The sequence below is a fragment of the Verticillium nonalfalfae genome (genome assembly GCF_003724135.2).
Source record: "Verticillium nonalfalfae strain VnAa140/NRRL 66861 chromosome Unknown scaffold_101, whole genome shotgun sequence".
In the NCBI taxonomy this organism is placed as follows: Eukaryota; Fungi; Ascomycota; class Sordariomycetes; order Glomerellales; family Plectosphaerellaceae; genus Verticillium; species Verticillium nonalfalfae.
Window position 1 is genome coordinate 12482 of NW_021167326.1, and position 26718 is coordinate 39199.

At 58.3% G+C, this 26718-nt stretch overlaps 9 protein-coding genes across 9 annotated transcripts; 4 read left to right on the forward strand and 5 right to left on the reverse strand.

The window, feature by feature from the left end:
• Positions 1-2495: 2495 nt before the first annotated feature.
• On the reverse strand, positions 2496-3431 carry D7B24_000364 (uncharacterized protein; the record flags this gene model as incomplete). The annotated part of the gene is made up of 1 exon (XM_028634622.1): positions 2496-3431. The coding sequence occupies one exon, from the start codon at positions 3429-3431 to the stop codon at positions 2496-2498; it is 936 nt and encodes a 311-aa protein (XP_028492679.1).
• Positions 3432-3926: 495 nt separating this feature from the next.
• Positions 3927-5858, reverse strand: D7B24_000365 (uncharacterized protein; the record flags this gene model as incomplete). Its single annotated transcript, XM_028634623.1, has 2 exons — positions 3927-5319; positions 5401-5858. The coding sequence occupies 2 exons, from the start codon at positions 5856-5858 to the stop codon at positions 3927-3929; spliced, it is 1851 nt and encodes a 616-aa protein (XP_028492680.1).
• A 1220-nt stretch (positions 5859-7078) lies between these two features.
• Positions 7079-7630, forward strand: SAR1_1 (COPII coat GTPase; the record flags this gene model as incomplete). Its single annotated transcript, XM_028634624.1, has 1 exon — positions 7079-7630. One exon carries the CDS (start codon positions 7079-7081, stop codon positions 7628-7630), a length of 552 nt encoding a protein of 183 aa, XP_028492681.1.
• Positions 7631-8747: 1117 nt separating this feature from the next.
• D7B24_000367 (uncharacterized protein) lies at positions 8748-10801 on the reverse strand (the record flags this gene model as incomplete). Its single annotated transcript, XM_028634625.1, has 3 exons — positions 8748-9149; positions 9219-10623; positions 10704-10801. 3 exons carry the CDS (start codon positions 10799-10801, stop codon positions 8748-8750), a joined length of 1905 nt encoding a protein of 634 aa, XP_028492682.1.
• Positions 10802-11910: 1109 nt separating this feature from the next.
• D7B24_000368 (uncharacterized protein) lies at positions 11911-13483 on the forward strand (the record flags this gene model as incomplete). Its single annotated transcript, XM_028634626.1, has 2 exons — positions 11911-12800; positions 12862-13483. 2 exons carry the CDS (start codon positions 11911-11913, stop codon positions 13481-13483), a joined length of 1512 nt encoding a protein of 503 aa, XP_028492683.1.
• Positions 13484-14211: 728 nt separating this feature from the next.
• Positions 14212-15141, reverse strand: D7B24_000369 (uncharacterized protein; the record flags this gene model as incomplete). Its single annotated transcript, XM_028634627.1, has 1 exon — positions 14212-15141. The coding sequence occupies one exon, from the start codon at positions 15139-15141 to the stop codon at positions 14212-14214; it is 930 nt and encodes a 309-aa protein (XP_028492684.1).
• Positions 15142-16125: 984 nt separating this feature from the next.
• On the forward strand, positions 16126-20066 carry D7B24_000370 (uncharacterized protein; the record flags this gene model as incomplete). The annotated part of the gene is made up of 2 exons (XM_028634628.1): positions 16126-17198; positions 17258-20066. The coding sequence occupies 2 exons, from the start codon at positions 16126-16128 to the stop codon at positions 20064-20066; spliced, it is 3882 nt and encodes a 1293-aa protein (XP_028492685.1).
• A 1413-nt stretch (positions 20067-21479) lies between these two features.
• MTG1 (putative mitochondrial GTPase) lies at positions 21480-22646 on the forward strand (the record flags this gene model as incomplete). Its single annotated transcript, XM_028634629.1, has 1 exon — positions 21480-22646. The coding sequence occupies one exon, from the start codon at positions 21480-21482 to the stop codon at positions 22644-22646; it is 1167 nt and encodes a 388-aa protein (XP_028492686.1).
• A 626-nt stretch (positions 22647-23272) lies between these two features.
• Positions 23273-25308, reverse strand: D7B24_000372 (uncharacterized protein; the record flags this gene model as incomplete). Its single annotated transcript, XM_028634630.1, has 3 exons — positions 23273-24263; positions 24316-24612; positions 24731-25308. The coding sequence occupies 3 exons, from the start codon at positions 25306-25308 to the stop codon at positions 23273-23275; spliced, it is 1866 nt and encodes a 621-aa protein (XP_028492687.1).
• Between the last annotated feature and the right edge of the window lie 1410 nt (positions 25309-26718).

Genomic DNA, 26718 nt, shown 5'->3' on the forward strand with positions numbered 1-26718 from the left:
TCACCCACACATGATGGAGGGCTGGTGGTTGGCCGCCGCAAGGTTGCGATGAACGCTCGCGGCATGTTGGAATTGCAAACGATGGACAGGCTGAGAATACACCCTCTCTCTCTCGCTCTCTCAGCTTCCGTGCTAACACGAAAGATGGAGATGCGCTCTCGCCCGAGGAACAGAATTTCGGTCATTTCAGCCGCTCGCCGCATACGGTGACCACGTAAGCCGCACAGGTAGACAAGCTCAAGCTCAAACTCAAGCTCAAGCTCAAGCTCAAGCGGAGGAAGCTTCGAATAAAGCTCACGGTATAGCTCCAGGGCCCAACCCACCTGAACCCACCACAGGTCAGGTTTGAACCCACCCGACATCTCGTACAGTAACCCACCTGGCCTCTCACGCAACCCCCCTCCCCCTCCCCCTCCCTTTCAAGGCTGATGAGTAATAGCTCCGCCGCAGGCAGCAAACCATGGTTTGGTTCCGCATGCAACTAATTGCGTGAAGGCGAGAGTATAAGGTAGTTGGTAGTAATCGACCAAAGACCCCCTCCTCGCCGCGACCAATGCCAACCCAACCGCGAACCCAGGCGACGAGCTTATGCGTCGAAACCGACCCGACAGGCGCCACGCATGCTGCCCACACTCACACTACAGTGCCGGAGAAGGGGTCGTAAGCTTCGAGGCTGGAGGACGAGTGTTTGGCCGGCCTCAATCCTCTTTGCGCCGCAGCTGATGAATGGACTTCTGACGGGTCTTGACAACAGGCGCTGACTCCCGCTTAGTGGCGGACTCGCATCTGACAGAGACATGACGGGAAACAGCCAACGGCTGCGGCAGCCGTTTCGAAGGCGCTGGTTGGGGCTGTACCTCCCTCGGCCAACAGACTTGCTCCTCCTCTGCGCCATAGGTGGTTCCTTCCCCCGTTCTGCTGACCCAAACATGGTCGCTGACGATGAACGTGAAGGAATGAGCCGGCCGGTGAGCAAGTACCTTTAGGCGCAAGGGGGTGAAGGGTGGTGCAAGGAAGGAGGTACCCGTAATAAACGGCATGAGGGGTGGGTGCTACTGCCGCGCCTGCCCCTCGCGCGTCGGTGCTCGGCGTTTGCGTGAATCTCCCATCTCATCCAACCCCGGGGATAGGATGGACATTACTGTCCACGGCATTCACATTCCGACCGCAATCCCCACCTCGCCTACCACGCTGTGAACTTCCGTGGAGTTAGCGATGAACGCCGAAAGCCCCCATCACTGCGGAGACTACTGAACGGCGAAGCAATGCATCGGACGCCGACCAAACCTCGACTCAAGGGTTTCAGCATCGCCGTCCTGTTTGGCCGATACTCCTCACAGTCACACGCCGAATTGACGATTGATTGCCCTGCTATGTACCCCTCGTCCCCTGTCATACCAGTGGCATGGGCCGCCTGCGAAGGGTTGGACCCCTTCACTGCAACGTCGCTAAGACTCCTTCTCGTCATCAACGAGTGTTGCTTTCGTGTCTTCGTCTATCGACACTCCACGGCCTTGACCCCCCCTGCCTTCCTTCTCGCTCACCGGCGGCGGATCGCCCCCAGATGAGCCAACGTTGTCAGAACAGCTGGCGCGCCGCAAAAGGAAGGGAGAAATGCGATGGCATCTGGACGACAGCCGCGACCTGTGCGTGTCGTCCCACGTCAGCGGCCGCGCGAGACCAGGCCACACGCAAGCTATGCGCGCCCGCGCCCGCGCCCGCAGACAGTGGTAGAACTCACAGAGTCCGCTGCTGACGGCAGACGACGCGGGGCGAACATCCCTCCCACGTCGGCGGGTGAGCTTTTCTGAGACGAGACAGGTGGCGCCGGCCCATTCGTCGTCCAGACGCAGATGGGTTTCTCTTCCTTGGTTCTGGTCCCGAATCGAAGAACGTTCGGGCCTCGAAGGCGGTTCTGATACGCTCTGGTGCGCACTCCCATACGCGGACCATGAGGCGCGCCTCCTGCGCCTTTTGCTTACTGCAGGTGTGAAGGCGGTGTCCTGACAGTCTGCATATCAGCATGTCGATCTCTCGGTCAAGCTTCCTTGGTGTCCATGCTGCCATTCATCTTGCTGGGACCGAGGAGCCGCTCAGAGGCTGGACTTCCTTAGCGGCTGGTGGGGTTGACTGGCGTCTGCTGGTGACGTTGGAGGTGGGATTGGCAAGGGACATGGCTCAACTGTTGCGCCATGCCTGTTTCTTCATGAGATCATCTCTCTATGCTCCATCATGTTGTGTCACCGTCATGGTCCATGGCAATTCTGACTTGCATCTGCCCATTGCGCATCAATGTTCGACCACGGGGTTGACAACATTACGCATCATGAAATACAACGAATGGTAGCTACAGTGTGACATTGGGGGCGGATCTCCAGAGGAATCTGCAGTCTCCTTGCCCCGGTCATGGGATCGACATGATTTACTTGCTCGCGCCGAACAAAAAACAAGCTGACCTTGACGAACAGAAAGTCTTCACCACATCAAGCGCCTCGTCACACCTTGACGCCCCCCTTCAGATACGTGACCAGCTCGTCTGCCGCCTTCTGGTACCCAGGCACCATGCTCCCGACCCCGCTAGGCGGCTCGGCATGGTACAGCGGCACCACACGCGTCGCCCCTTTGGTGACCTCGAGGATGGTCCCGTCGCCGTACGCCGGGTCTTCGCACAGCGCCATCATGCCCCTTGCAATCTCGTCCGGGTGGATGAATATGTCGGCGGCGCCGGCGTCGGCGTCGAGAATAGCCCGCTTGTCCGGGTCCTCGAGCCACATGGGCGTCATAACGGCCCCCGGCGCCACGGCCCCGACGCGGATGCCGAGATGCTCGCGCAGCGAGCCAAGGCTGCGCACAAAGGCGTGCAGCCCGTGCTTGCTGGCAAAATAGAGCGGTGAGCCCAGCCCGACGGCGTGGCCCGCGATGCTGCTCACGTGCACGAGACACCCCGGCCGCCGCGCCTGCGTCCAGTGGCCCACGGCCAGCTGCGATAACCGGATCGGGTGCGTGAGGTTGACGTCGAGTACGGCGTACGTGCCCGGGTCCGCGTCGGCCGGGTCCGTGCTCGGCGAGTCCGGGTTCGTCGCCGTACGCGGCGGGTGCCAGAAGGCGCTCCGTGTCGGCTCGAAGAGACCGGCCCCGGGACACACAATGTCGACCTGCGGGAACGCCGCGAGGGCGCGCTGCCAGAGGCGCGTCAGCTGCGGCCACGACGCGACGTTGGTCGCCTGGAACAGCGCATGCGGCTGGCCGCTGCCGCCGCTGTCACGTCCCTTGGGGTACTGCGCCAGGAGCGCCTCGGCCTCGGGCCGCAGCGCGAGGTCGCCGATGAGGACCGAGCAGCCGCGTTCGAGAAGCTGCTTTGCGAAGGCGAGGTTGATGCCCGAGCCAGCGCCTGTGATGACGGCGTACTTGCCGGCGACGCTGAGGGCCATGATGGTGAGCTTGGGCCAGGGGGCGATGTGTGGATTTCTCAAGGCGATGGGGCTTCACAGATGGGAGGCTGGAGGAGGGCTGTTGGCTGTTGGCTGTGGGGGTCAAGTGGTGACAAGCTGTGGTCGTGACAGGCTGCAAAAGCGACCAACCCTGACTTCAAAGGACCGAGGAGGTCGTTCGAGGTCTGGGGTCGACGCTGAGACTTATGGCCGTTTCCCAGGATCCGGTCGGCTATCCACATCCGCAGACGGACCGTACATCCCATCGGCGGCGGGGGTCGATGTCGTTGGCTGGTCCTTGGGGTCAATCGCGGGGAAGAGGGGATCGGCCTTCTCGGCGCGCTAGTCAGGACTCTGCTGCTACGGCTCTTCCCTGACTCACGACTTGAATTCCAAGACATGCTGTTCTGGTCTCAACCAATAGAGTGCCTCTCACAATTGGTCAAGTCTTGCTTTCATAGTGTTGAGTGTAAAATTGCGCTTCTGCACATGTCCCTATATAGCCCTCGCCCCCTTTTCTTCGTCGACAGCCTCCGTCTTTCGGTCCATCATGCCATCCGTCCGCCGGTCGTCCTCATTATCCTCAGGCTTACCTTCGCGCGTCGCCCAGCCATCCACGTAGCGGAGCGTCTCGCGGCTCCAGATCTTGCTTATGAGATGCAGGCGTATGGGTACCAGGACAATGATGATGATGGGGAACCCCGGCGCCGCGACGGTCAGAGTGACGCCAAACACGATGCCAGTGAGGACGAGCTGGGTAATGGTATAACTGTGAACGCCGAGCCACGAGGCACCTGAAGGCAGCTCCGGGAGGTCGGCGGGCGCGGTCACCAGGTAACCGATGCGGCTGAGAATCGGGTTGACAGACAGCGACTGATATCCCATGAAGAGGAAGAGACCGGCGAGGACTGAGGTGGGCGTCAAGCCGAGGACATGCTGAAACGGCGGCGTGACAAAAATGAGGATGCCGACAGCCTGGATGAGGTGCGAGTAGCGCTGCTCGTAGACGCGCGTGACAGGCTTTGGGGGCGGCTCGCCCGGCTCGGGGTCTGTGAGAGCGCCCGGGTCTTCAATGACGCTGTGCATCAGCGACTCGGAGTGGAGCGGAGCCTGAGGAAGCAGGCCGTTGGCCGGGGGGATGCCCAGGATACCGCAGAGGATTGTTGTCGTGCCGAGGAGGGCGATGTCCCAAGCGTAGCCCCCAGGCTTCTGCACACCGTACCGCTTGGCTGTGCAGATGATGCTGCTAATCTCGTGATCAAAGTAGAAGAGGACGGTGATGATGAAGCCCGGGATGATGGAGATGAACACCCACTCAACGGGCACCTTCCAGAATTCGACGAAGAACTGAGTCCTTTCGGGGGACGAGGGCCGAAGGTTCTTCTGGACCATCAGCCGGTTGTGGTCGAGGGTGGCGAGGTCGCCGACATAGGGCATGCCGATGAAGAAGATGATGGAGATGGCGGCGGCGTACTCGGCCAGTCCCATGCGGATGTACCTGTGGAAAAGGGGCTGCCACGAATTGGCGGTCGACAGCAGAATGGCGAGGAGGCAGGTACCGGCGCAGCCAATAATGGCGTAGAGGAATGCGGCGATGGATACAATCTTCTTGGTGCGCTGCAGCTCGCGGACAGCCTTGTGGAAGTAAATGACACTGTTGAGCAGGGAGAAAATGTCGGCGCTAAAGTCAGTGACATACTGCATGGTCCAGTCGTGTGCGTTGAATATGGCGAGGAGGTAGTGCATCCAGCCGGCATGGATGAGCGACCAGGCCATGACGGGGAGAAAGGGGACCCCAAAGTTCTCCTCACAGAGTTTGTAGATGTTCTCGGCGAGAACAGTAAAGGGGCCCGTGACACCGAGGATGGTCAACGGCTGGCCCGAGAAGCTGGCAGTGGTCAGGAGGGGTTCCGAAGGTACGTTTGCCTGGGGGGCGGGGGTCTGACGGCACACAGCAGAGGGTACTTACAGAGCGAAGATGATGCCGCAGAGACCAGTACTGAAAACGACTTCGATGGTTCCCCAGGATTCACCAGTCAGCACATAGAGGTCGCCGGCAAAGGTGATGCCTGGGAGCAGATTGGTGAAGAAGACATAGACAGTACTCGCCAGCACGAGCTGGTTGAAGACGGTCCAGTCAGAGAAGTAGCGGCTGCGGATGTTGTGAAAATCAGCCGTGAGCAGGCGAAACGGCCTCAGCTTGCCGTGCTTCCCAAAGTAACCGTGACCCTTCTTCTTGCCTGCTCGAGGGACGTCGTGGGACAAGTCATCGTTATCGCCGTGCGATGTTGCAAGGCACGGCTGGCTGAGTGTCTCCTTTTCGCCGGGGCCGGGACGGGTAGCCTCGTGGGATTGTGTCACCGCCAGAGCAATGTCATCCTGTTGGCCGATCGATGGCGGCGGCTGCCGGCCCGCATTGTCGCCCATAGTGCCGATGTTTGTGTTGGGTCTGCTTCGCCTGTCACGCAGCCTGTGGCGAGGTTGGCGATGAGGGCAGCTGAGGTATTATCATGACACGAATTTGAGAGTTGAGAAAAGCGAGCCAGTTCTTGGCGGCGCTGGCTGCAGTGACAACCTGAGATTGAGGCAGTCGTCCCTGCCCTCCTGTACATGGACCACCTAAGGTAGGTACCTATTGGATAGGACTTGCCTAGGGTAGTGAATTTTTCTTAGGAAGCTACGACACGGCGTTTGGTGTCCCATGTGGCCGATTTGTGGCCTTTCATTGGTCACGCTGTCAGCGGTGACGTCACGCTACCTCTCGGGATGATGTCCACCATTGCGTCGCCCTTGTTAGTCGACACTCTAGCTGGGGGCTGAGAAAGGCAATCGACGGTCTACAGCCCGAGGCACTGGCCGAATTGAGCCTTATAGTAGGTACAATACACATCCATGGGAGCTAAATTTGGAATCCGGCACTCATCGGGACTGTGCCTGCCAAGTGGCAGTGGCTTGGGGAGAGGGCTTATCAGCCCAGGCCTCGGAATCACCACCACAACTGCTGCTAAATGTTGGCCCTTGGGTACCCGTCCTGTGAAGATCCATTCCAGTTGCCTATTCAATGACACGAAGCAATATTTTCAAGAACACAGAACTGTGTCCGCTCGGCCAGGTGGTAGTTCTGTGGATAACAGGAGCCATATTGTAGGGAACGGTGACGGGGCCTGCCTTCTGGCCCTCACTTCACGCACTGGCTATCAACAAATCCCCTTCATTGGCAGCAACATGGACTTCCCACTCTGCGAATGCCAAGGAAGTCAAACCGCCCGCCGCAGTTGAATGCAAAACTTCTCGCAACGACTTTGACACCGTGAACAGACTTTCATTTTGTTGATTGCGCGCCTCAGCACGCCAGTGCCACGAGCTCCCAGACACCAGGATGACTCTGATGCCATTTCTGACCGTGGATTAAGTTCACCAAACTCAGCACACTTTCTCATAGACCTTATACTCTTGAAGGAGATCGGAGATAGTCATCTTCCAATTCTGCCACGGTATAAATACACAGCGGTCTCCTTCAAGACATCGCGCTGCATGCTCTGCGCAGAGCACAGTCACTCATCCCAGTTTGTATCTGCCCTTCAAAGTCAGTCTCAAACACATCATCATACCTCCTTCGATAACAAGACTGCAGAGAGTCTGCTACCATGTGGTTCATCGACAGTGTCGTCAACTTTGTCCGAAGTTTCGGTTTCTTCGAGAAGCAGGGCAAGGTCCTCTTCCTCGGCCTCGACAACGCTGGCAAGACTACCTTGCTTGGCCAGATCGCCGCGAACAGACGTGTAGCCATGGCGCCGACCGTGCACCCAAACAACGAGCAGATCAAGGTCGGGAACGTCGTATTTGACACATTTGACCTCGGCGGCCGTCAGGGGGCCCCTCGCCTCTGGCAGGATTACCTTGTCGATGCCAACGCCGTCTTCTTCCTCGTGGACGCTACCGACCGGGCGCGCTTCCCGGAGGCCCGGGCCGAATTAGAGGCACTTTGGGCCATGGAAGAACTCAGGAATACGCCTTTTGTCATCCTTGGTAACAAGATCGACCGTCCCCTGGCTGTAGGTGAGGCGGAGCTTTACGACAAACTCGGTCTCGGGCCTGAAGGGCCTTGCGGCAACCGCGCCGTCAAGCTATTCATGTGCTCGGTCAAGATGCGACAGGGATATATCGATGGCTTCTACTGGCTGGAGAAGAATCTCTGAAAAGAGAGTCAAATCGTGGCTTGGGAACTGGAATCACGAGGCACGTGTTGTCCAATGCTCTGACCACCTGAGTTAGACCAAATTAAACAGGTATTGTGGCTCTCTCGAGAAAAGAGATTCGGCGACGCTCACGCATCAACTCACAGTCGTGTCTTGGACAGTTCCCTCAAGAATGTTCCCGTCAAGATCCTTTGGAAGCTGGCCAGAACAGAAGACGAACCCGCCGGCGATGATACCTTGGTTGTACACGGTGCGACGTTTCGGCGCTCAGTCGGTGGAAACAGCTTTCTCGAGCATGTTCTTATTGGGAAAGAAGTGTTTGACTGGATGCCTCAACTCCAGAGGATATTCAAGTCGACGCGACAATGACAGAAAGGTGGATGTACCTTGAGCATCGGCCCAGTGCCATTCCAAAGGAGCACGAGCGAGCTTCTCGATGACCTTCTCTCCTTTTGTGAAGGCACCACGGGAGCTGTTAGCGCATGGTAGATAGCTACATGGAGGCCTCCATCGGCTCATACACTCACTCCGCCACATTGCCCCTAACTGCTTGACTTCAGCCCCAATCTCCCTCATGGGGTCTGTCGAGATAAAACTTCGCATCCTCGCACCTACCCTACATATATCTACCCAATGACGCAGAGCATCCCAGTGAGGTTATCTTCATCCTCTAGCTTGGTAGGATGGATCAGGGCGCCGAGGCCTGCACTGTCGGACTTCCGTGTCCTTTCGGCTTCTGACCGAGCCGTCTTGACCTTCCATCTTGACTCATTCGTGGTGGCCTGGTTCCACACCCAATTCACCTCCTTGGCAGGGTATGATAGAACTTGATGGTCTACCTGTCTACCTATTGTGTACGCAGGCATCGATGATGCTCTTCATCAACCCCGTAATGCAGCTTCTTTTCAAGAGAGCCAGGGTCGTGGTAGAGCCGAGCTTCTGCGTTGTGCTTGCTGTGGTACTCTTCAATGAAGCCTGGCCCTGAGACGAGAGGCCGAGTCTTGGGCTGTTGTGTGGGATGAGGCAATCGTTGAGCGGCGGCAGTATTTCGCCCTCAGTAGCAAGTCAGCTCTTGGCAGCAGATAAAACATAGGGACCCCATTGTGTGACGTTGCATTCAGAGGCCTGCGTTGTCCCATGAATAGTGCTGGTTGAGAAAGTCATCCGTCAACAAGAACCCCAAATCAGCGCTTGTCGCGCTTTCGGCATCTTCAGTCCCCCAAGCTCCGGGAAATGGAGCCGCGGCAGATTGCAGGAGGTCCATGAGCTCAAGTTCAACTCCATACTGATGTTGCTGAGCTTCCTCATCCACGCCCTCAGATTTGATATTCTCGAGTATGCTGTCGCGTATACCGCGCATGCACGGATAGACGCTCTGGACGGCCTCCATGGCGTCCAGGATCTGCGCCAGAGGCTTCGAAATGTCCTTGTCGTCCCATGTGGACTTTTCCAAGAACCTCTTCATCATGACAACCTCGGCTGCCGCGGAGAGTGTGTGCACAAAGTCTAGTGGCAGAGTCTCGAATCGGTAGTAGCGTGAGTAGCTTTTGAAAAGCCTAAGAATTGCTGCCAGCGATTGATAGCATACTTCGACACCCTCGCTTGCAGCGATGGCATCATCGTCGAGTTGCTGTCGAGGGGGCCGATGAAGAATGATCATGCCCGTGTGGAAAACCATGTGTAGATGCAAGACATAGGGCGGGACTTGTCCGACAGTCCACTGGTTCCAATGTAGCTTCTGAGGCAGCGTGGCCAGCCATTTGACCAAAGAGGTGTGGACTTGTTGTGCTGTCGCAGCGGCCTTGGTGGCACACGTCTGCCTGAGTCGATTCTCAAACACGTCGACAATCAAGACGTGAAAGATCTTGGCCAATTCGGCCTGATGTGTGAATGAACTGACCGTGGCGAGGCCGTCTTCGAAGGCCGTGGATGAGGTGCTTTTGGATATGTAAGAGTCGAGGAGGCTCTCCCACTCAGGGGGGTACGGGATGCGGATCGTGTTTCGAACGTCGGCTTCGTGAGGATACAGCGCCGGCGGCCGTCCAAAATAGAGGCTCATTTGCTTGTCGACAATGAAGACCGCCCAGTAGACGCGCCGCAGGATCTCCCTGTCGACAGAAGATTCCGATTTGCTGTTTGTCCAGTTTCCTGGATCCAAATGCAAGCCCATTTCATGTGTCAGGCGGAACGCCATGCCGCAGAACAGCCAGCCCTTTGAGCTTCTTCCTTGTCCAATCTCTAGATGACCCAAGATGATGAGTGATTGGAGAGTTGTAAGATCGGGCAGCTCGAGGGATTCGAAGACCATGGCGCCGGCGCGTTTGAGAAAGACTGGCAGGAGTGCCCTGAGTGCGGGCTCTTTCGAGATTGAGGCGCCGACGGCACAGATGGAGAACATGAGCGTGTCTGAGTAGTAAGGCCCGCTTTCGGCATGATAATCTCGGAGGAAGTATTCGCGGTAGACGCACATGTTGTATTGGTAAACAGTCTGGAAGAACGTTGCCATCAGTTGACGGCAAGTTTCGTCCTTGGGCTGAAACGGGTATGCCTGATACTCCATGTTGTCGTTGAGTGTAGTTTCCGTGTCTGGGCCTAATCGGCGCTCTTCAGGACTCTCAGAGGGCCCTGCAAGTTGCTGAGGGTTTGGGGGTGTCGTCTCCGAGAGTTGCATGAACAAGCTGGTGCCGCCGTAAAACTGGGACGCCTTTCTCGCAGCCGCGAGCTTGCACATCCGGCCCTCCCTTGCTCTGGCAAGGACGAGATCTCCGGACTCTGAGGGAGAGCCTAATGCAGCTGATGGCACATGATCGTCTACCATGAGCGGTTGGCTCGCAGGTTGGGGGTGCGGTTGATATGATGGAGGCGATGATGAGGATATTCCGGCGAGGAGTCGAGACCTCGTAGCATCATCGGCAGAGGCGAGATCTTGAATGAACAACTCCAGCGAGCTCACCTGACTCTCCAAGGCTTGCACATGCTTCTTCGAAGCTGGACTACATTTGAAGCTGTCAGCTATGGGACATGTCGAGCAAACCGCTCTGGGTGTGTTCAGCATCGCTTATTGCTTGCTTACCGTGATCTTTCACCTCCAGAAGGGTATGAGCAGTCTACTTTAGCCGCTCGACACTTGGAGCAAGGATTGTGCCGGTCACACTTGATCTTCACTTTCATTAGCTCAAGCCAATCTGCTGTAGAAGGTCACCAACTTTGCGTTTTCGACAACGCTCGCATCTACAGAGCAGCGCACCGCACTGTTAGCTAATACTCCATTCGTCACTTTCAGCATGTTGCGAACGTGTTGCATTGGCTCCAGGGAAATAATCATCAAAAAGCAGTGTTGGTAGCGACATGGAGGGCATCTCACGATATTCCGGTCAACTCAGACATCATGCTAGCTGTTACAGAGTGCGACCCTGATGCTTGTGGATCCATCTTGTCCCAGTTGCTGACTCCATACGTAAGTCCACGAGGATAGAGATGATTTGGGCGACGGTGAGCGACAGACGGACATCGGGTCCGATGAGGTACCTTAGCAAGAGTTTATCAAACCGACCACGGAGGCGGGAGTCCATGTAAATACGACGAAGGGGGTCAACCTGGACAACGACACCCCGCACGAGTAATCTTCAAACCAAAGGACGCTTGTGCGTGTCTGACTCGCTCTATCGACCAATTTGTGGGGAGCTGAGCGATAGAAAACAGCTAGGGTCATCTAGCTCTCCCCTTCTACTGGCGATTGAGACGGAGGCGGAAGTCCGTCTCCAGTCCTTGGATGCCCTTTCACCTTATTAGGCCAGCTCATGATACATCAGGCCCCCCGGAAAGCGCAGCCACCCAAGTTAGGGCCATCGGCACTGTAACGGATAGTCTTTACTTCTGCGCAGCGATGGTCCAGTCCCAAGTTGCCGGTAACAGCTCCTAGCTTCACCTGATAGTGTATCAATCATGATAGCCGCCGAGCCTGCCCCGCATTACCTCGAGTCCGGGGTTCACCCCCAGATAAGCCAGGGTGACACGACAAGAGCTCCGGGACAAACCGTGCTTAGGTTGTATGAATTGAAATAGTTGCCGTAGTTCCTTCTGAAAAACATCTTGGATGCCGGTGAAGAGTGATTCACATAAATACAACACGTCTCGCCCGCTGGGTTCTGACTCGATGTCTCGTTCGATCTCACTCTACCATCACCAAACTCCCATTTGACCACACTGCTCAACAGAACCCTATTCCTGACACTATTCTCTACCTCTACTTCAGTCACAGCGCAACTGTCAGCCCGATGATGGCGTCAGAAAAGGTCTCTGAGACTATGCCGGTTCCACCAAGCGAGAACACAAACTTGGAGGTGACCAAGTCCGCTCTCATGACCAACGACGATCATGAAAAGGGAGGCTCAATTTGCGAAGAGCCTTCCAACGAAATCTATGTTGATCCTCTCCTCGAAAAGCGTGTCCTTCAGCGTCTTGATTATCGGTTTGCCCCTTTATTCTGCGCACTCTACTTCATGGCCTACCTCGACCGAAGCAATATCGGGAACGCGTACATCGCTGGCATGCGCGACGAGCTCGGTCTCTCTGGCGCCCAGTTCAGCACTGCCGTCAGCGTCTTCTTCGCTACCTATGTTGCGTTTATGGTCCCTTTTGTTCTGGCTCTGAAGAAGTTGAAGACACACCGCGCCATTGCTGTCATGGCTTTCGCCTGGTCCATCGTCACCATCGGCACGGCCTTCATCAAGAGCTACAGCGGGCTCCTGGCGTGCCGCATCCTGCTGGGCGTCTGCGAGTCGGGTTTCTTCCCTTGCATCAGTTTGTACATCACCATGGTGTATAATCGTCATGAGCAAGGTTTGCGATTCTCGTATTTGTTCGCTGCAACGGCCTTCTCAGGCATGTTTGGCGGGCTTGTAGCCACGGGAATTACCAAGATCGGGAATGCCGGGGGCCTTCAGTCGTGGAGCTGGCTGTACATCATTGAGGGCCTCATCTCCCTCACTGTTGTTCCATGGGCGTGGTTCGGACTTCCCGAGTACCCAGCCAAGGCCAAGTGGTGGACACCGGAGCAGCGTGATACCATGGAAAGACGCGAGCTGAAGCGTCAGGAGTACATGGGTACCGAGACGTTTGAATGGTCGCAGGTCTTCTCCGCTCTCCAGGACTGGAGACTCTACACAGGGTGCGTTCTTCTCACTTGACGCTGAATCGGTTTGACGTGGGCACCTGCTAATGCTCACCAGGGCTCTCATCCAGTTCTTCCAGGACGTCATTCTATATGGCTTTAGCAGCTTCCTCCCTTCTATCCTCCGCGATGGACTTGGCTTCTCGAGGCTCGAGGCTCAATATCTCAGTGTCCCAGTGTACCTCCTCGGCGGCATCTCCTTCTTCGTGGCAGCCATGCTCGGCGACAGATACGGACTTCGCGGCAGCATCCTGCTGTTCCTCGACACCTTTGCTGTTGCTGGCTACGCCATCCTTTTGTCCGTGTCGAACTCTAGCGTCCGCTACTTTGCCTGCTTTCTCATCGCCTTGCCCCTCTACTGCGGTCCGGGTCTCAACGAGATGTGGATCGTCAACAACACGACGCCTCACTACCGCCGTGCCACTGCGCTGGGCATTTCCCAGGCCGTGGGCAACGTTGCCGGCGTTGTGGCCGGGCAGGTCTACCGCAAGGCGCCGTACATGCTGGGCCACTGGTCGAGTCTGGCGTCTGCAGTGATCTGCATGGTCCTCATCTCGGTGCAGATTGTACACTTCAAGATGGAAAACAACAAGAAAGACCAGATCTCCAGGGGGGAGCGTGCAGATGATCGACCCGCTGTGACTGGCGAGTACAACCTCAATTTCCGCTATGTCTACTGAGCAGACATGGGCAATTCTGTACCCGTCATGTCGGAGGTTCTGGTAATATGCACATGACACCCCTGAAGAAGTGTGCGAGGACGCAGCAAATTGCGACGCTTGGAAAAAAGAACAATTTTCAGTTTTGCTCGCTTGATTTCTTCCTTCAGTCTCTGACTACAATAGTTTCAATGGGATTTCGGGGAGTCCAGTTTCAGAGCGAGTGTCTTCACGATCGTGTCAGGAGAGGCTTTTTGTGTATCCGTTGGCATGTCATACCTTTCATCGGCGTCCTACCCGCATGCTACAATGAATGTCCGATGTAAGGTTTGGAACTGCCGCTCTTCAGGCTGGTCCGTTGGGCTAGACGTCACAGCTTTTGACATGACTGTCGTAGCCGGCGCTGTATTTCTTCGAATTGGTGCTTTGGACAGTTGGTCTATAGAGTTTGAGCATCCGTTCATGAAAAGAAGTATAAGCCATTTACAAATGCACGAGAACGTAGTGTATGCACCTATTGTAGGATGTTCAACATGAATGAAGTGGCTCGGGACTCATCTACTGACTTTCGTGTCTTTGCGTTGAAGGTAGCAAGTGATGGAAATGGCTAACCAGTCCTCAAAAGTTGATTGTGCGACACGGTATCTCAGTATCCTCGCATTCACCAAAATGTCCGTAATTCTGTGACAGCAGTCCGTCAACTGCACAGCAATGGGCCGATGCAGCTAAATTAGGTATGCCAGACACGTCTATTTGAGCACCTCATCCTCCATACAATCCAGCACAAGCATATGCCCCGGCGCATGCGCCATGACTGTCCCCTCGAGATCGGCCCTCATGACAGCCTCCTGCGGCGTGACGCCGCAGCCCCAGAACACAGGCACGTTCTCCTCATCTCCCGCAACATCCCCCAACATCCGCCCGTCCATGGTCAGCGGCGCGTCTCCCCACTGTGGCACGTTGACGTCCTTGATGCCGAGCCTCTCGAGCGCGTCCCACCCCCAGGCCACGCACTCGCCGTGCGTAGGCAGGTACCGCTTCGTGATGGTCCGAATCCTCTCGATATCGGCCCTGCGGTACGGCCTCATGGACACGACGTACGTTGCGCCCGTGAAGACGCCCGAGGGGTTGAGGGGGATGCTGGACCGGTACATGGGCACGTTGCGGTCCAGGAGGGCGTGTCGCGGAGGTAGGCCCTGGGCTGCGAGGGCCGACTCAAAGCTGTAGCTGCATCCGATGACAAAGGCGACGTGGTCGTCGGTCCAGTGGCGCAGAATGTCAGGGACGCCGCTCTGTGCGAGCCTTGCGTTCTGGTAGACGTTGAAGCGAGGGCAGTCTGTGCGCATGTCGAGCCCTTGGGCGATGCGGTGGCCATCGAGGCCGGGGACGTGTGACTTGAGATTTGTGAAGTCCCCGGGGGCCCGCGATTCCGCAATCAGGGGGCAAGGGACGGGGTTGCGCGCGCAGAGATCGCGAAAGTCGTCGGCGTAGCGGGAAGGCAGGATGATGAGGTTTGCTTGGAGGTGCCTGGGGGCCAGGCCTGAGGTCGATTTCGTGTATTGGTTGTTGCGGGCGGCGAGGCGGGCCTCGATGCCTGTTTCGAGGTAGGTGCTAGGGTTGGCGATGGTCGTCCCCCGAGAGGCGGTCTCGGAGATTGATGTCTCGGTGATGGTAGCCATGGTAGGAGTAGGTCTATATGTGTGTTTGAGGCGGAAGAGTACGGCAATGATCCTATGTTGTCTATTCTGGGTTGTCTCAAGAGGTAGAGGTGAAGAAATACAAGATCCAGCAAAGTGACACTTTGGGACCGCTTGGCATTGTGTGAAGCAATGAATCAACAATCCAAGCAATTAAGACAGAATGACAATAACAGGGAAAGACAAGGGCGATATGTAGAGTATGGACAGAACAGTGTTCCCCCAGTGAACTGGGGTTCTTGTTGGCTATGCATCTTGACGTTCGACTCGGACGGGCTGCCGAGTCCGATGAACGGACATCGACCCAGCGCTTAGAGTCGGCCTGGATTGTCCGAAGAGAACGAATCGTTTAAGGCACATTGCGTGGTTAAGGGCAGCGGGGACGGATGTCCGCCTCCGTTTTCACGGGCCCGAACCCCATGACCTTTGCCAACACCAACCGCTGAACTACCCAACCTCGGCGTCAATAAACAGAGAGACAGCTATGCGCAGTAGAGTGTGCGGGGTTCCGTCTCCGTGACAAGATGATTGAGGCTGGGCGCCCTATAGTCTTCCAAACGGCTGTGTGGTTTCCAGGCAAGCAAGAGAGCAGCAAAGATGGTCTTAGCATGCCAAGACCAGAGAGCATCAGGCCTAGCTTCTAGCTACCAACACATAGCTGCCGCGGGTCGCGGGGTAGTCGGCTTTGAGCCTCCTAAACTCGGAGCATCACTCGCAATGAGAGACTTGAGGGACCAAGATGCTGTTTTGTAGATAATAGGGACCATCGCTCCCACTCTCAGAAGTGAAGTGCCAATGAGTCGAACAAGATCATCATACTTTTCACGAATGATACCCCATTCAACCTTGTTGTGCCCTCCACTCTGATCTCCTTTTCATTCGGTCTACCAACCGGGCATATGAGCCTCTCATCTCAACACACCTCACCTCACCCTGACCACCCAGACCACGACCACGACCACGACCATGCCCGGCGTCCAGATTTCCATCGACCGCGGCGGCACCTTCACGGACGTGCATGCATCCGTGCCCGGCCGTGAAGACATCATCCTCAAGGTTCTCTCCGTCGACCCAGCCAACTATCCCGATGCGCCCACAGAAGGCGTCCGCCGCGTGCTCGAGCTCGTCACCGGCAAGCCTCACCCCCGCGGCACGCCCCTCGACACGGCGCCCATAGACCGCATTCGCATGGGCACAACCGTCGGCACAAACGCCCTGCTCGAGCGCAAGGGCGCCCTCTCCGCGCTGCTCGTCACAAAGGGGTTCCGCGACCTGCTGCGCATCAGTACCCAGTCGCGCCCCAACATTTTCGACCTCAGCGTCGCCACGCCAGAGCTGCTGTACCAAGACGTCGTCGAGGTCGACGAGCGCGTCACACTGGAGGGCTACTCGGAAGACCCGGAACCGCAGACCATCGACCCGGCGAGCGACCCGTCGCTGCACGTCGGTCTGACGGGCGAGATTGTGCGCGTCCTCCAGACGCCAGACCTGGACGCCGTGCGCGTGTCGCTGCAGAAGCTGTGGGACGACGGCTACCGCTCGCTGTCGGTCGTCTTCCTGCACTCGTACGTCTACCCTGCGCACGAGCGGCTCGTCGGCAGCCTGGCGCGCGAGATGGGCTTCGCGGCCGTCGAATCGGCGGCCCTGCAGCCCATGATCAAAGCCGTGCCGCGGGGCACGTCGGCGACGGCAGACGCATACCTGACGCCGATTATCCGGGCGTACATCGACTCGATATCGGCCAACTTTCAGGGCGGGCTCGAAGCGGCGAACCTGCGCTGCGACTTTATGCAGTCAGACGGAGGGCTCGTCGACTTCCGGGCCTTCAGCGGCCTGAAGAGCATTCTTTCGGGTCCGGCGGGCGGCGTCGTCGGGTATGCGCAGACGTCGTGGGATGAGGAGCAGAGGAAACCCGTCATTGGCTTCGACATGGGCGGTACATCGACAGACTGCTCGAGGTTCGCCGGTACGTATGAGCATGTGTTTGAGACGACGACGGCGGGCGTTCTCATCCAATCGCCCCAGCTTGACATCATCACGTATGTTTCCTCCTCTCTATCCTGTCCGCCAAGGCCGCCTCACGAACTGACACCCGCAGCGTCGCGGCAGGCGGCGGCTCCATGCTCTTCTGGCGCAACGGTCTCTTCGCTGTAGGACCCGAGTCCGCCGGTGCCCATCCCGGCCCAGCCTGCTACCGCAAGGGAGGGCCCCTGACCGTGACGGACGCCAATCTCTTCCTCGGCCGCATCGCGCCCGACTACTTCCCCCAAATCTTTGGTCCCAACGAGGACGAGCCGCTTGGCACCGAGGTTGTGGCCGACAAGTTTGCCGAACTGACGGCAGAGATCAACGATGACAACCGCGCCATGGGACGAGCCGCGTTCTCCGCCGAGCAGGTGGCCCTGGGCTTCTTGCAGGTGGCATCCGAGGTCATGGCGAGGCCGATCCGGGCACTGACGGAGGCGAGGGGATACGACACCTCGGACCACATTCTTTCATGCTTTGGCGGCGCTGGTGGCCAGCACGCGTGCGACGTCGCAGCGGCGCTGTCCATCGAGCAGGTCGTCATTCACAAGTACTCGTCTATCCTGTCGGCCTACGGCCTGTCGCTGGCCGACCTGGTGCACGAGGTGCAGAGGCCGGCCGCCGTAGACTTTGGTGCTGCCAGCTTCCCCGTTATCGAGCAGACGCTGGCCGACATGTCGTCTGAAGCAACGGCGCATCTGGCGGGCCAGGACATCGATGCCGGCCGGATCAGGTTGGAAGTGTACCTCAACATGCGCTACGAGGGATCCAACTCGGCCTTCATGATCATGCAACACGCCGGCGAGGCGACGGCCAACTTTGGCAAGTCCTTCGAGGAGAAGCACTCGCGCGAGTTTGGCTTTGTGTTCCCCGAGAAGAGGATCCTGATTGACGACTACCGCGTGCGAGCCGTGGGCTCGACCTCGGAGCACAAGGAGAAGAGCCCCTACCGCCAGCTGCTCGATGTTGCCGGGAAAACCAAGGTCGAGGCGCCGGCCGCCGCAGGCACGAAAAAGGTCTGCTTCGAGGCTGCCGCCGGCGGCGTCGATACGAATCTCTACCTCTTGGGTACGCTCGAGGCCGGTGTTCGGATTCCCGGGCCGGCTCTCATCCTAGACCAGACGCAGACGATCCTCGTCAGGCCCAAGACGACGGCCGTCATCCTCGACAGCATCGTTGTCATCGAACTCGAGACCTCGTCAGTGTCCAACACTGGCCCTCCTTCGTCTGATGCGCCGCAGCAGACGCAGCAGGTCGAAAGGACGGTCAACCCCATTCAGCTGTCCATCTTTGGCCACCGGTTCATGTCCATTGCCGAGCAGATGGGCCGCACGCTTCAGAAGACAGCCGTGTCAACCAACATCAAGGAGAGACTTGACTTCTCGTGTGCCATCTTCTCGCCCGACGGCGGTCTCGTGGCCAATGCGCCGCATGTCCCCGTCCACCTCGGCTCGATGCAGTTCTGTGTTCGCCACCTGCATCACCAGTGGAAGGGCCGCCTCGAAGAGGGCGACGTGCTCATCTCGAACCATCCGTCCAGCGGAGGCACCCACCTGCCGGACATCACCGTGGTGACGCCAGTCTTCGACAATGGCGCGATCGTCTTCTTCGTGGCTTCGCGCGGCCACCACGCCGATATTGGCGGCACGCGGCCGGGCTCGATGCCGCCCGACTCGCACTTCCTCTACGAGGAGGGCGCCGCCATCCTCGGCGAGAAGCTCGTCAGCAACGGTCGGTTCAACGAGGCGCGCGTCATCGAAATGCTCCTGCACGAGCCGGCGCGGCGGCCGGGCATCTCGGGCACGCGCACGCTGAGCGACAACCTGTCCGACCTCAAGGCGCAGGTGGCGGCCAACAAGCAGGGCATCCACCTCATCCAGGCGCTCATCGGCGAGTACACGCTGCCCGAGGTGCACAAGTACATGTTCGCCATCCAGGCCAACGCCGAGCAGGCGGTGCGGGCGCTGCTCAAGACGATGCACGCCGCCATGCCGCCCGGCGGCCTGCGCGCCACCGACTACATGGACGACGGCACGCCCATCGCCCTCGCCATCACCATTGACCCGGCCACGGGCGACGCCGTGTTCGACTTTACCGGCACGGGGCCGCAGGTCTACGGCAACACGAACGCGCCGCGCGCCATCACCCACTCGGCCATCATCTACTGCCTGCGCGCCCTCGTCGCGTCGGACATTCCGCTGAACCAGGGCTGCCTCGCGCCCATCGACGTGCGCATCCCGCCCCACACGATCCTGTCGCCGGGCGAGGGGGCGTCCGTCGTCGGCGGCAACGTGCTGACGTCGCAGCGCGTGACGGACGTGGTGCTCGCGGCCTTTGGCGCCTGCGCCGACAGCTCGGGCTGCATGAACAACCTGACGTTCGGCATGGGCGGCAAGCGCCTCGACGAGACCGGCCGCGAGGTCGTCGACAAGGGGTTCGGGTACTACGAGACCATCGGCGGCGGCGCCGGCGCAGGCCCGACGTGGGAGGGGACGAGCGGCGTGCACACGCACATGACGAACACGCGCATCACGGATCCCGAGGTGCTGGAGAAGCGGTACCCCGTCCTGCTGCGCGCGTTTGCCGTCAGGGCTGGGTCGGGAGGCGAGGGAGCGCATCGCGGAGGGGATGGCATCGTCAGGGACATTGAGTTCCTCGTGCCCGGGGTGCAGGTGTCCATTCTGTCCGAGCGGCGCTCGCGGGCGCCGAGGGGCAGGAATGGAGGAGGCGATGGTGGCATGGGTAGGAATACTTGGGTCAGGAAAAGCGACGGCATGACCATCAGTCTCGGGGGCAAGGCGACGGCGAGCTTCGGGAGGGGAGATCGTATCATCATTGAGACGCCCGGCGGCGGAGGCTATGGCGCCAAGGTTGCCGCCTGAGTGAAGAGCGCTCTACTTTGACAATAGCCAGACAGACAGATACTCTATTGACAAACACATGGGTTGGGCAGAGGGGGTTCGAAACGATGTTGGCCTGGTGAAGATCCAGGATGTCCCTCCCAGACTGAACCTTATGGCGTAGGGAGAAAGTTCAGTCAACTAGGTAAAGATGCACCCGAAAGTGTGGTTCTATCTTCTTGCGAGCGATAGGAAACCTTGGTGAGTTGACTAGTATTGAGATTTAAAGACGGACCTTCTGATGATGTATCATGGCGGGAGGTATCGTATGGCATGGAAGACCGTAATGACAAATGCGATCAGTAGAACTCGACAACCAGATTGGAAGTTTGAATAGATCTGAGAGGAAACCCGCCGTCTGCCCAGGAAAGATAGGCCGTCTATGTGAAGATGCCGAACCCTAGTTTGTTTCTTGCGATGGATTCATGTCATCCTAAGCAAAATTTTGAAAACCACGAGCTGTCACTCAAAATTATATCGTAACAACCGCTAGCCCACATCAAGTATATTTCATCTCGTCTATTCTGATCACATATCATACCAGTCAAGCTACAAGATAGCAGCAAAGTAGCCTACAAAAACCAAGAGACTGGAAGAAAGCAATATAAAGCAGTGCTGAAGTTCTCACAGCAGTAAGCGGCTACTAGAGAACATTTCCGATGAGACCAAGTGCTCTGTGATATGAACAGACAGTCGGCCCTGTGATTGCAGGAAGCATTATACTAGAAACACTGATTTCTCACTGAGCAATAATCGACGGTGCACCTGCTCTGACTTCTCGAACATATGGCGAAGATATCCACGTACGGCTCATTTTCTACAGTTCATCTACAGCCACGCGAGCCAGGGAAACAACTCCTACCGTGCTCACCACCTTGTATCTCGTCTACGGAACATGGCATTCGTACGTCATCGATGTTCGAGCACCGAAGCACGCCGTCGTCCAAGGTCTTGCTGGCACTGAAACTAGTCAGACCAGTCAGCAGAGCACCTCGATCAGCTGCTCAAGTGTGCGGGCATGCCTCCAACTGAATCTGCAAATACATCTCGTTGAAAAGTGCCTGTCGTCTGTGCAATACTGGTGGTGCTTCTCACGTAGACATTCCTCGGACAGGGATAATCACGTGATATCGCGAGGCGAGCGTATCGCGTGACTTATCGAAGAACGCCAAAGCTCGTTTCGGACACTTCAGTTTTACTCGCTGTACTGAGCTGAGCTCCCAACTGCCACCCAGTCCATCGAAATTCTCGCCCTCTACATCATCGGCCATCAGTACCGGCCAATGCGAGCTGATACGATGCGAGCCTGCCCCAGGTAACCTCGAAAACCCCCACGCGCCGCTCGAGGTCGCACCACTACCACTACATCTTCTCTCCATCCGCCCACCTCCGACCATGGCTACTACCACAGCTTCAGCTTCAGCCTCAGCCTCGGCCGCCGCCGCCGCCGCCTTCGTCCCGCGCCTGCGCTTCCCCCTGTCCGAGTCTATTCCGCGCTCCTACTACCTGGGCCACCACCATGCCGGTCTTCGTGAGATCACAAACCGTCTCTCGAGCATCGGTCTTGTCCTTGAGTGTCGAGACTACCGCGTGCCCCTGACGTCCTGGAACCCCCACCTCGACCGCGCCATCGCCGGCCGCAACCGCATCATCGTCTACACCCACCGGGATCTGGGCACCGACAGCCCCCACTCGGTCGAGCGCGACCTCCGCCGCTACCACGCCGGCCACAACGCCGCCAACAGCGCCGTGGCCGGCCACCGCGTCGTCTTCTGGCGCAAGGACGACCCGAGCAGCACAAAGTCCCTCCTGCGCCACATTGCCGACGCCGCGCGCGCCGTCGACTCGCTGACCGGTGTGCGCGCCCTCGTCGTCGGCATGCCCAACGTCGGCAAGAGCACCCTCCTCAACCGCCTGCGCACGCACGGCATGGCCAAGAAGGCCTCGGTCGCCCGCACCGGCGCCCAGCCGGGCGTCACCCGCAAGCTGTCGAGTCCCGTGCGCATCCTCGAGGGCGGCAGCGGCAGCAGCAGCAGCAGCTTCGCCCGCGACGCCGCCAGCAGCGCCGACGGCGGCGGCGGCGGCAGCCTCGGCGAGGGCGTCTTCGTCCTCGACACGCCGGGCGTCTTCATGCCCTACGTCGACGACGCCGAGGACATGGTCAAGCTGGCGCTCGCCGGCTCGGTCAAGGACGACCGCATCCAGATGGAGATCCTCGCCGACTACCTCCTCTACCGCATGAACCGCCTCGACCCGGCCCTCTACGCCCGCTACAGCCCGCCGACCAACGAGGTCAACGACTTTCTCGCCGGCGTCGCCCGCCGCACAGGCAAGCTCAAGGCCGGCGGCGTGCCCAACGTCGAGGCCGCCGCCGACTTTGCCGTCAAGCAGTGGCGCACCGGCCAGCTCGGCCGCTTCATCCTCGACGACGTCAACGACGACGCCATCCGCCTCAAGGAGATTGCGCGCGAGGGCGGCGGGCCCACGAGTCTGAGCCAGGCCCGCAAGAGGGAGAAGGAGATGAGGAGGGAGAGGGCCATGAACAAGCAAAAAGCCCTTTGACCTCTCTTTCTCTCTTTTTGTCTTGCCTTCTCTCTTTTTCTTCTCTCCCCTCTTCCGCCTCATCAAAAGATGCTCGGACCCGATGATACCCCCTCCTCTTTGCTCTGTACCAGATCGTGCCGCATGTTCCTCAACCCAGGAGGCCTCCCCCCCCCCCCCTTTACGGTGTAGCAAGCCAACTGCACAGCACATCACGAGACCATAATGCCACAAAATAGACCAACTGCTTCTTGGAAATTAAAACAAGTCACTGTGACTAAGATCCGCGTCCTTCTCACGTGCGGCTGTTCCACACTCCAGCCCGTACATTGGGGGTATATACGAAATACGGTACCAAGCCCCGACTAACCCAGTCTTCGTAGGCCGTACAGTAAACGCCAAAGCCTGTTTGTTCCTGGAGCGCAAAGATGTGATAACACGGGAACCGAAGGAAGAAAAAGAAGGAAGAACAACAAGAAGAAGAAAAACCGCATCGTAAACGCCGTAAATGCCGTGCCTGTTGCGCCAGTGCCATACACATGGACGGGTTCTCCGCCAAGCCTGATCGTCATATCATACATGCGCCGTTTGCGCCCCTGTGTCCAATTTGACACCTACCACAGGAGTAAAAAAAGATGCGACTGCATCTAGTTCGCATACTGGTTTTGCCATTTGACGAGATCGCGCGTCAAAACATCCATCATCTCCACGCAGCTGAGTTCCTTAAAGTCCTGTCCTTCAGCAGGCGCTGCCGAATCTCCATTCGCATGATGAGCCACCTTGGACTCGGTCGCAGAGACCCCGTTCGCGTGCGTCTCGGTGGCGCTGGTGACGGCATCGCGGGGACTATGCTGCTCCGAGTTGTTCTGACTGCTCCCAGAACCGGATGACGACTCGCCTGCCATTTCGATCTGCGTCTTGGAGATAAAGTCGAGAAAGGCTGCCACGCGCCGCTTCATATCAGGGAGCGAGGCTTTGCTGTGGAGATGGGCCTTGCTCCGGGCGGTATGTCTGGCACTGTCGACTCCCGAGGCCTTGGTTGTTCCGCCGCCGACCGCAGGTTCTTCTGGACGGACCGTGTCCCTCGACATGGATCGGACAGGCGACGCCTCGGGATCGTCGCGCTCTTTCGTATACTGGTTTCTGCCTTTGGCCCGCTTCTGATGGCTCCGACTCGATTTCTTGTGCGTGCTGCCGGTGGGTGCTGGAGGCGCAGGTGTCGGGTCTGGGGTCGGGGCTGCCGACGGTGTTGGCTCGACGGGCGGCGGCGGAGGTGGCTCGACATTTGGCTTGACGACAGGTCGTGCCGGAGCTGGCACCGCCGCCGTATCGTCGGCAGGCTCCGACTCGGCCGTTGAGTGCCCCTCACGTTCGGTTGGGAGTGTGGGTGCCCCGATCCCATCAGCACGTCGGCGGTCGGCCCGGCCTTTCCTCTTATTCGCGCTTTCAAGACGCTGCCGATCTCGTTCCTCGCGTTCTGTTCTTTCTTTCGGATTCCCGAGGACACGCAGTTTCTTTGCTGTCCCGTTTCGGCCTGTGCTGTCATCTTCCGAGTTATCTTCGATCGCAAAGTTGCTCTCTGGTGGCGGAGACATTGACGGAGAGCTGGTACGCTGTCGCTTGAGGCTCAATTGGTTGCTGCTTTTCCTGTTAGCAACTGGGGACGCTGTCAGGCAGAGATCGGACATACTCCTGGCTGTTGCTGCGCCCGCGCTTGAGTCTTCGGGGCACAAGATCAGAAGGTTGCCCATCAGGTGCTTCTTCTCTGCTTGCTTCGATCGCACGTCGCAATTGCTCATCTTCGTCGTAGCCGGCATCGCGGCTGTTCATGGTCGACCGCCGCTTGGCTGCTTGTGCTGCCGATGACGCCCGAGCGCTTCTCGCCGACGAGTCTTTGGGAGAACGGGTGCCATCCTTGGCGACAGAAGTTGCGCGCGACGAGGACCGGGACTGTCGACCGAGGGGAAGGTAGTTTGAATATCGTTGGCTGGCAGGCTCGCTGTCAGTGTCTGGCCTAGCCGAGGTGGAGGATGGCAGCAGTTCTTGCGACCGGGTAAGAGGAACAAAACTTCTTGGGCGGTAGCGAAGCGCTCCCGGCAACGTACCTGTTGGATGCAATATGAATCTTGTGCAGATCTTTCCTGCACTTCTCGCAAAAGTATTCGTCGGGAGAGCTCTCCTCGGTGAAGATGCCGACACAAGCGCCGTGCTGCCACACCTTGCAAATGTCGCACTGAACGAAGAGGCCGGAGACCTCGTCAGACAACTCAATGCTGGCGAAGAAATCGGCCTCTGGGTTTTCTTTCCCGGTCTTGACATCGTCGTCAAAGGGCGGAGGGCCTGGGTATTCGTCAAAGCCGCAGATGCAGCGGACTGACTCGTCATCCTCTTGGATATCGTCGCCGTCGTTGGCCATTTCGTACGGGTCTACTTGAATTTTGTCGCGGATCTCTTCTTGTGCTCGTGTTCGTCGGCGGGGGAGGATAGAATCTTCTGGTTCATCGAGGGGTTCGGAAGAAAGCGAGGCGCTCGTCGGAGTGGACTTGTTGGAGGACGTCTTGATGAGCGATCTCGTATTCCTCTCCGCTCGGCTCGAGAGGCTCGAGGCAGAGGAGGACTGAGTCGATTGTGTGAGGGTGTTGCCCCGGGCTCGTGAAGATCTTCGGGGGGAGGGAGGTGCCATTGAGGCAAATTGCAGGAAAACACAACAGGCGAGGGTTCGAGGGGAGGGAAAATCAGGAACAAGTAGTAGGACGCAGGGCGAACAGGGACGTAATGGTAGGTAGGTTGGTAGTGGGGAAGGGCGGGCAGAGAAGGCGAGACTTCTTCGAGGCAGTTCCGCCCTTGGATTTCGGGCAAATGAGATTGTGGAATCTCGGGGCGACGCAATGGCTGTTGAGGTGCGGGACGCAGAGATGGGTAGGGTCGGTCGAGGTTCGTGGGGTGGTGGTCGCAAGAGGAGCAGAGGAGGAGCAGGAAGAAATGCTGTGGGATCAAGCTATGAGACAGAGACGAGGTGGGTGCTCCAACAAGGTGTAAGAGGGGATTGAGGCGTTCGCATGTCCGATACTGGGTGGTCGAGGGAAGAATTCATGCCGTAGAGGACGAGAGAGGCGGAGGAGGAGGAGGAGCAGGAGGAGCAGGAGGAGAGGAGCAGAGGAGGGACTGGTTCGGGCCAGGATGGGTTCGGTTCGTGGCAGAGAAAGTCGAGGCCGAGAGGTGCTGGTGTCGCTCGCTCTCTGCTGGTTTGCTTGGTGCGGCGGCGCCAGGCGCAGCGCAGCGCAGCGCGAGCGGAAGTGCCCCCTGCTCCACTGGAGCACTGTGGACCGTAGAGGGGGAAGTACAGTCGGCGGATAAATTATTGGTGAAAGCCAGGTAGAGGCACTTTGGTCCCTGCGACCACTATCGCGGTGCTGCGGGTATCCAGTACTTGGTTCGGGCGCGCCCTCCGATGCACAACAGACACCGTGCGAGAGCCCCAACAACACCACCTGGCGCATGCTCAACAGCTTCGGGTTGACACTCGACGCACGGTGGCAGCACGGCACCCCGCGCCTCTCTGGCGCTGTGCTCGCAAGCCCAACAGGGGCCTGGCAGGTCAGTAACAGCAGCAGTGTGCCAGGCGCGCCAGGCTCAGGAACTCCCGTCGCTTGACCGCCCTTCCCCTTTCCAGCCATGGCAAAAGCTGGCACACTCGACCCCAACCCTGGCTGGGAACCCTGGAACAACGGGAGCTTAGATAATGCGGTCCCCTAATCACACACCAGGCGACTTCATCAATTGCCCTGGGCCCTGGCCGTCATTAGCAATCATCCAGTGCCATCTATACCTTGACCTATCTGACCCTTCGCCGCCAGAACAGTACCGCCAGCCATCCTACCCGAACTTTATAGCAGACGTTTTCTATCGCTATTGCTAGCTACTCCTTGTGTGCCTGGCCTCCTGTTTCTTCTCGTCCTCCGCCGCCGCTGGCTCCCACAGGGACATAGCTGCCCAGCTGATCAAGGTACGCACAACGCATGGCCAGCTGTCCCGCGATGGCCCAGCCCTGGCCTGGCTGGCCACACCCAGCCTGACGGTGCTGGATGTTGGA